The following is a 9,330-nucleotide window of genomic DNA, read 5'->3' on the forward strand; positions in this document are numbered from 1 at the left end:
TCCGGCTGCTTTTGGCAGGGGCCAGGAGCTTGCTGGCCATTACAGACAACTTGCTCAACAATGCTGGTTCTTTGGTACGTTTTCTAAATTTCAAGCTGTTCAACAAACTGCATGTCTTGGCCCTCTGCCTTGGCATATGCGCAAATCTCATGGCTGTTTCCTTTTCCACTGTTGGTGGCTTACATGGAAAGTACAAAGATTCCAGAAGTGTGTTTTCTTGTTTAGGGAATATTCCCAGGGGAATCTCAGAGAAAGGCGAACTTCTAATTTTTTTGATTTTTCTTACAGTTTTTAGCTGATATAATGTGGGAACTTTTTTGCATGTCCTTCCAGGTTGTATTTTTAATGGAAGAGGTCCTCTTAGTTTATTTGTAGTTCCTCTTTGTTTATTTGTAGTTCCAAAGGCACCAGGGATCCCATCATACCCTAAATTAAGGTTCAGATTTTCCATTTCTGAATCCTGAGTCTTCAAAAACTGTGAACTAATAAAATCTGTGGTAATCTTTGGCCTTTTAACTTCTTGTAAAGTGCTACATAGTTTACTTTCACTGCCTCTGACAGCAAAAATCTCCTCTGAAGAGCCTCCAAACTTTGTATTTGTAGATGTCATCAACTCAGCTGAAGAGCTGCCTAAGAGTTCAGAACTGTGCAACATACTTGGTTGCAGTATGATTTTTGCTTTCTCCTGATGTTCTAACTTCTGTTCTTGTTGTGCCTCGTCCAACTGATGTACTTCCATCTTTCCATACTTCTTCTGTTTAAGTACTTGGCATTTCTCTATTTGATCAAGTCTCTCTGAACCTAGAGCCTCAATTTCCTTGCAAACTGCATGAGTTGGTACTTTGTCCTGACCTTCTGTTACTTCCCTTACATTATCTTTGCTTGGTGCATTTAATTTGTAAGGCACACACGCTTCACTGCAAACCACACAGTTTGGGGACAGTTCTTTGCAACTGTCTGATAGCGTGCTCAGAGGTGGAGAAAATGTGGGCATTGTATCATCCTGCAGTTCTGGGGCAGCCTCTGTGTCAGATACAGCTTCAGCCTGACAATCACGCACAGTTTCTGAAAGTACACTGGTACCTGCTAGGTTTGGGAGGTTTGTATTCTTTTTTCTTTCTTTTGAAAGATTATTCAGTTTGGATCTTGGGATTTCTTCCAAAACCTTTCCATAATTCTCAGTCCTGAGGGGGACTATTTTGCTACCTGACTCTTTATAATCTTCCCACAAGGCCCATGGACAATCTTTGGGCAACCTTCTTCTAGGGGCTACCTCTTTTCCTATCTTCTCTTCTACACAGGCATTCTTAAACTTCTCTTCACCGGAAGGACTTTTTGGCAAGCTCATGTCCAGGTCTTTCACAGGTGGTGTGCAAAGCCTCTCACCTTTCAGACTTTCTTTGCTGTGGGCACAAACTCTTGAGCTTTTGGCACCATTCAGAGAGCCAGCTGCCGATTCATTCCCTGAAGATGGAACCTCAAAATTGCTGGATTTTCTCTTAACGGAAATTGTTACAGAAAGAATTTTTGTCATTGAAGTATCTTTGCTAAATTTTTTGTCAGAAGATGAAATATCTCTTTGTGTATTCTCAGGTGACATACACAGTTTTTCTTTCTCAGGCAGAGAGATGTGAGAGTGCAGAGCTGGCATTGTTTCTGAATCCACCTGAGTCTTATTAAAAGTTTCTTGGATGTCAAACTTTTCAGAATGGGATGCACGAATACCCCTTTGACCATCAGTTTCTTTACCAGGCTCAAAAGTTAACTGTGGGCAAGAGTTATTTAAGATAGGATTTATACTCAGACTTTCTCTGTTTTCTGTATCTGAAAGCACATTTGTATTTTCTGGCTTATCTGTGTTCTTAAACTTCTCTTCACCGGAAGGACTTTTTGGTGAGCTCACGTCCATGTCTTTCACAGGTGGCGTGCGAAGCCCCTCACCTTTCAGACTTTCTTTGCTGTGGGCACAAACTCTTGAGCTTTTGGCACCATTCAGAGAGCCAGCTGCCAATTCATTCCCTGAAGATGGAACCTCAAAATTGCTGGATTTTTTCTTAACGGAAATTGTTACAGAAAGAATTTTTGTCACTGAAGTATCTTGGCTAAAAGCTTCAGCTGAATATGAATCACAATTATCTCTTTGGACACTCTCAGGTGACATACACAGCTTTTCTTTCTCAGGCAGAGAGATGTGAGAGTGCAGAGCTGACACAGTTTCTGAATCCACCTGAGTCTCAAGAGAAGATTCTTGGATGTCAAACTTTCCAAAATGACATGGACTAATGCCCCTTTGACCATCAGTTTCTTTACCAGGCTCAAAAGTTAACTGTGGGCAAGAGTTATTTACGGTAGGATTTATACTCAGACTTTCTCTGTTTTCCGTATCTGAAAGCACATTCCTATTTTCCGGCTTGTATGAAAGACTCTCATGAATTGATGAAATGGGCAAAAATTGGGCACTAATTGTATTTTCCTGGTTCTCCACCAACCACTTCATCTTTGGCAAAGATTGCTGCGTTTTGTTTCCTGCAAACACCAGCTCTGTTTTCTCTTTTGCACATTTGATAAAACAAGCATGCTGTGAGCAATATGGTTTGTCATCAGAAAAGTTTTCTTCAAGAGTTCCTTTATTGTTTCTTTCACATCTGTTCTCATGTTCTTGTAGTCTGATCGTCTTCTCTCCAGTTAGACCACTGATGGAGCCCAGGAATCCTGAAGAATCTTCATTTTTCACACCAATTAAACAGTCCAAACCCATTACACTCTCTTGTAGAGCTCCTTCAAACCTGGCTTCTCTTGCATATATATGGTCTAACAGAGGCAGGTCACCACCCGTTTTTAGCAGAATCTCTTCACTGTGATTATGACCAGTTTCGTTTCTTTCCACAGAACCACCCATGGTTTGTAAGCCAGTGTTTGTTTGGTTGGTTAAACTTTCTAAATGTCGCTCACTGCCCAGCACTTGGCCATCAAATTCACTCTGACATGGATGAAACTGATATCCCATTGGACAAAGAGTCCTTTCTGTTTGGCCAGCATGTTGTGTTGGAATGTTCACGTTGTCAAGTGTTGGGCATGGATCACAGGTTGAAGCGCTACACCCAGAGAGATCAGATGTGAGCAATGGCATTTCTTCCTGCTCACATGTGTCGAGTTCTCTCTTCCATGGGCCTAACAGAGAGTTGTAACATCCAAAATTATGAGCACAGGTGTTTTTGTTCAAATATCTGACTAATAGTTCACTAGTCTTATTTTTCCAATTGCCTTCAGGGGCATTTGGGGAATCCACAGTTCTTGTTTTATCAAATTCATCTGTCTGGGAAGCACATGTGCCAATCTGTTCTTTTGCCTCATCTCTGTCACAAACAATTTCACTGCCTGTTACTTTACAAAGATCAAATTGTTCCACAACTTCCATATTCTTATTTGAAATCTCATCTCTTGCCAAGGTAGCAGTAGACTTCTCTGCAGTATATGCTAAGCAAAACATGGTTTTTCCTGTGGGAATGTCATTTATCCCATGAAGAGCTATACCTCTGTTGCCCCGCTCATTTTCACAAAGAAGAGATCCACATGCCAAAGGGGCGTGTGCATCTGGAAGGATGATTGCCTCTTTACTGTTATATCCTGATGAAGACTCTCCTTCCAAATTATAATTTTCTTCAATCTTATCAACTTCAACACCAAAAGAATGACTGTTCAGGAAAACTTCATCCACATGTGTACTCCCTGATAAAATACAGGAAGCATTGGCAGCTGTACACTGGTTTTTTATACTCTGATTATTAAAATTCCATGTGTGACAATGTTCATTTTCTAAACCAGTGACCATTCTGTCCGTATTTCCTGCAGAAGATTGTATGTTCATTTGGGATACTCTGCTTGCCGTATTAGGGTTATCAAAAGTCCTGGAACTTACTGAACACTTGAATTTGTCTTTATGAAGCAAAACGTCAGCAACTTGTTCTGCTGTTGTTCCAGAAGCACCAAGTGATTCTTTTCCAGATAGATTATCCCAAGCCTTGTCCCTGCATGAAACTTCATTAGTAATACAAGGAAGACACTCATTATAATGAGCTTCTCTTGATTTTTGTAAAACGGGAGGTAGAGTTTTATTTAGCGTATAAAACAAATCTGTTTTGTTCCCAGTGGATAAGCTGTCACTACTATCAGCTTCTGCAGCTCCAACTGAACCACCAGACAACTCTTCTGATGTTGTATTGCTCTCAGATTCCTTTCCAAGCAGTTGTGCCTTGGGTGAGTCTTTTTCTAGCTTGGTACTAAGATCAAGACAGCTGTGGTTACTGAGAGGAGGAATTTTACTGGCAGTACTACAAAAACATATGTCTCTCTGCCCAGTTTCATGGCAAGCAACGTTACTTGTTTCCACCCACAAACGATTTTCTTGTGTATCATCCTTGCACGGGTCACTGACAGAGAATTGCCACTGGTCCTTTTTCAACTTATCACCTTCTGATGAGAATATTTTCAATTTTTCTTTTGAGAACTCCTCAGGAGATGAAGCAATAGAACTAAAAACTGAAGAATGAAAGTGCTCAGAATTAGCAACCTCTTGAGCTTCAGGCCAGCTACAAATTTCAGTGTTATCTCCCACAACAATTTTTCTCCAGACTTTAGCAGCCTCTTCAGATTCAGAGCAGTATGATTTTCCTATAGTGGCACTTAATTCCCTAGGATCATTTTTTGCACTAGATAATCCTTCATTCCTTACTACTGAGATCTGCTCTACTGGTACAGATGTGGAGGTTTGGTTTTCTACAAACCCAGTTCCATGATCATAAAGAGCGTGATGTTCGATGTCTTGGGGAAGGTACTTCTGGGGGTTTTCATTGATAATTCCATGAACTGCAGAACTGCTTTCTAGTGGCATATTTCCAAAATCCAGATAACAGGTGCTTTTCAGAACTGGACATAACACTTCGGAACTTTGTGCGGAGGGTGTTCCACAGCTTTCTACTGAGAACAACCCATGAGGTTCATTTTGTTTAGGTACAGGACCCTTAAAGAAGTCATAAGCTTTGTTTTCTTCATCCTGCTGACAAGTCTGGAAATTAGCAAATGACGTACTGAATTCATTAAGAGGATTTCGTCTGGGTAACTTTTCTTCTCTAATCTCCAGAAGAGATACACCATTCCCCCCTGTTCTCAATGGCACGGCAGTATGGGATTTTGACCCACTATAGTCACTTGTTTCTTGTGGATGACCTACAGCTGCTCCAATGTCTGTGACTTTTAAAGGCTCTAAAAAATCTAAGATGCTGGTTTCTGAAGCCCCAGCTCTGGCCATGACTGTGTGTACATCTGGGCATTGATTGCTCTCAGGTGGAAGAGCTTTACTCACTCTGTCATTCCTGTATCCTGCTTTACTAAATATCCTAGTCCCATCAGCCTTCATACCTTGCACTTCTTCAGTGAGCTTTATCAGAGTTTCAGCTGTCACCTGAACATTTGTTTGGTTTTCTTCTGCGTAAGGAAAAAATAAAGCAAATCAGAACCATATGCTAAATTTAGAAGGCATTCAGCTTACTAAGTACCTTTTGGTGGTGTACACAACACTCCTTCCAGCACTGGTTACCTAAACGTTCTTAGAAGTGAGAACTGATGCTAACAATTTTACTACAAATCTTTATAGAGGGAAAAACAAACTACTTCACCACAAAGCTAAGGCAACAAACAGTCCTTTTCAATACAGACAGTCCCATGAGCAGCAGGCATTCCAAGTCCTGTATATTTCAGATTCCTCTAATATCAAGCTAGGTGAATGCAGGTCCTGTAACTTAACACATAGGAAGTCATGGCCAACATAATAATAATTATTTGTAATATCAAAACTCAGCATAGTTTGGGACTTGATCTGCTCCAGCCTAGAAATATGGCTGTACATTGAGTGGCCATTTCCATTTCTTCTTCCTTTAAGACATGTCTGTCACAAACTCATCCATAGGAAAACAAGACATATCTCATCTGCCCAAGCAATTAGGATTATTTATAAACTTTTTCTGTAAAATCACAAAGAAGGTGCTAATGAAAAAAATTACAGTTACTGTAGAATATCTTCATACTCCAAACTTTACATGGAACATATTTACTCAAGACTTCTGCAGATCTTTTCCCTATTTTCTAGTAAGCACCAAGACCAGATGGCATTTGTCAGCCAAATACAGTTTAGGTAAAAATAGCAGGGAGGGAGAAAGAAAATAATTACTAGATGCAGGCAAAGTGACGAAAGTACTTGAAGCTAGAAGATTATGAAGGATCATAATGAAATTAATAATTAGTTTAGCTGTCCTCTTTCTTTGGATTCTGCACTTTTAATTTTATTTTTTAGAACGCTCAAAAATGAACGCGTAATACTTTTCTATATGTATGCTATTACTGCTCTCATACACTCCATCTTTGAAACAAAAGGAAATGCAAAACATCTGCTATTAACAACCTCTTCTGCTTTGGAGTAAATAAGTATTTGAAACAAATAACTAAAACACATCTTCTACAGAAAAGGTCTTCAGGCAAGTACATATACTGCCAGGAGAAAGTAAAGCATTAAGTTTTGATATTGTTATAGCTACACAAAGTAATAGTTTCTACCATAAAAAAAAATAAAGGAGCCATCCCACAATCACTTATCCATTTTAAATCAACAATAAATAACTGGGAGATAAGCAGGGGCTGAATAGTGATGTACAGCTAAAATAACTACCTGTGTTCCTCAGAGATCCTGCAATTTCAGTGCAACAGGTTCTCAAAGACTTTGTCTCTTGCTGGTTTAAGTGAGGGCTCTCCTGAAACAAGACAGAAATATCAGTGGAAATGGTTGGATATTCTGAAGTGTGACATGTCACAGGGACTGGCATCTGCTCAGCTGAGTTACTTCAGAATAAGAAATTCACTAAGAAATCTCCAGACATATTAGCCTTGGCCAGAGGCAGCCTTGCATTGCAAGTGCTTCACACAAGCACTAAGGATGTATCCCCAAAACATCTGTATTTAGCAGCAGTGAAGTCTTGTGATGTGGTAGCTAAAATGAAAGTAAAATAAAATTTAAAAATAAAAATTAAAAAAAAATAAAAGTACATAGCTTAAAATGCAAATTGTTGAAAATTGGAATGAAAAGAGTAATCCAGTCTCCAAGTCTAGCCCACACCCCCAAACCACTACCACTAGACTTCTGGGAAGATGTGTGCATTTTCTGTCTCTATTAGAACTTGTCTTCTTCTACTCCTTGCCTGAGCTCAAAACCTCAAAACCACAAACCCAGGAACAGATGATCTAGGTCTGCCAGCAAAAACACCAAACCATGATCCCACAACCAAACTACCTGCATTTAGAAATATGTTAAAATTCATCTTGGAAAACTGAATAACTATGAAGAATTTAATAATTTTAATTTCACAAACTTTCAGATAAATCAAAGAGATAGCAAAATCTGTATTTAAACACACATTATTTTAGCATTATGCAACATGCAATAATTAAGGTAAAACACTCACCTGTGCATCTTGTTCTGTTACATATCTGCCTTACACCATTCCAACAGTATTTAAGAAAGTGAAAACCCTGATATTTTAAAATGCTCCTGGTCTACTGAACTACAGTCTAATTTTTCACTGGACTCATGATAATCCAGATACTGACACACACACACACACCCTGAACATGTCCAGTGCCAGGCTGGACGGGGCTCTGAGCCACCTGGTCTAGTAGAATGGCATGGGCATGGGGGTTGGAACAAGATGATCTTCAAGGTCCTCTTCCAACCAAACCATTCTGTGATTCTGTACTACAAAACACAAAAAAGAACCAGGAAACCCATAGCCAAACCCACTGCCTAGTGACTCTAACCCTAAATTCAAATTATTACACAGCGATTCATTTCTGCATTCACTTACTTGTTCTGACCAATTTTCCCCCAGAGTTAAAGGACAACATTCAGCAGCATGACGGTCCTCAGCACCTTGTGCGTCTTCATCTTCTTTCTGGTACCCATCACTAGAATAGTCTAGTTTCCTAAAGTGTCTTTTTCTGTTTTTTTCATCCTCTTCAAGGTCTCCAGCCTGTAGTAGTTCTTCAGGAAAGGATTCTGCTGGCCTGTGAGAAATCACCTCGAGCATATCACCCAAATCCTCTGTCTTCTGGCAAAAGTTTCCTACTGCAGAAGTCCATGGCCCATCCCTGTGTGCTAGCACAGGTACTGGCCCATCAGACTGTGCATCTAATCCAAGGCCGGGCGCCGGTACTGCCATGAGTTCCGTGGAGATGCTCTCCGGCAGTCCAGTGTACAACTCCTCTATTACAGCAGACACAGAAGAATCAAGGAGAGAATCCACCCCAGATGAGAGCATCAGGGCTCTTGAAGATCAGCTGTCCTGAGCTTTTCAGTTTATCCTAAAAATAAGAGCGATGTTAAATCAATGTACATAGGATTAATCATAGAAAATCTTGAGCTGGAAGGGACTCTCAAGCAAGGATCACTGAAGTCCAACTCCTGGACTAAATGAAAAGGAAAAGCTTGATTCCTCAAGATTCAAGTATATATGTTTAAGAAAGATACTTCCAAATATGTCTTTAAGAAAGGAGCTGACAAACATTTCAGTACCTAAGGAAATGCTTCATGAATGAAAGAAGACAATAGAGACAAATAGATATTCCCAGGCCTCATTTTCACATTCAAACATCTCCCTGCAGATTTAACCACATCTTCTGAAAAACCTGAGAAGACGTTCTAAAGAAAATCACTGGGGCTTGTATTAGACGTCCTACTCCTTTACTAAAACTAAAGCATCGTTTGATTTCCTGGGATTTTCATGAGTTTCCAGTCCTTGGAAAAAAGCTCCAACTTTTCTTTACATTCTGTGCCTCAAATGAACACTTTCTAAGCCAGCAGCCAGCAGACTGTGCCTCTCATGTGAGCACATGACACGCTGTACAGAGGATGCCGTCTGCCAGGACACAGCCGCGGTCCCCGGATCCTCTTCAGCCCAGAACCGAACACCCCGGTGCGCGGCAGCTGCTTTGTGAGCACAGGAGAGGAGTTCCGGCTGACCTGACACCGCTCTTGCCGGCATCGGGAAAACCCCGACGTGAAAACGCCGCCGTCAAATCGCTCCTGAAGGCTCACGGACAGGAACGGGCTAAGCCAGGCCTTTAGAGGAGCACCAGTTACTCAGTTTACCAAAACACGGGCTGATCAGCCGAGCGTTGATCTCTGCTCCTTAAGCAAGAGGAGCCTGTACAGAAACAGGTGAAACTCGCGCCAGCCTCCTGGGTCCACGCGAGGTCCCTCGTCCCCGGGAGACCACCACCCTCCCA

At 40.9% G+C, this 9,330-nt stretch overlaps 1 protein-coding gene across 1 annotated transcript in view; it reads right to left on the bottom strand.

Moving 5' to 3' along the window:
• Positions 1-9,020, bottom strand: part of PRR14L (proline rich 14 like) — a 23,022-nt gene extending 14,002 nt beyond the window's left edge. The window contains exons 1-3 of the mRNA XM_017732185.1: positions 7,911-9,020; positions 6,722-6,803; positions 7-5,484 (exon numbers count right to left, since the gene is read on the bottom strand). Of these exons, the coding sequence (XP_017587674.1) occupies positions 7-5,484; positions 6,722-6,803; positions 7,911-8,363 (6,013 nt within the window). The 5' untranslated portion in view covers positions 8,364-9,020. The remainder of the gene's footprint in view (positions 1-6; positions 5,485-6,721; positions 6,804-7,910) is intronic.
• Between the last annotated feature and the right edge of the window lie 310 nt (positions 9,021-9,330).

Source organism: Corvus brachyrhynchos, unplaced genomic scaffold, assembly GCF_000691975.1.
Source record: "Corvus brachyrhynchos isolate BGI_N302 unplaced genomic scaffold, ASM69197v1 scaffold864, whole genome shotgun sequence".
In the NCBI taxonomy this organism is placed as follows: Eukaryota; Metazoa; Chordata; class Aves; order Passeriformes; family Corvidae; genus Corvus; species Corvus brachyrhynchos.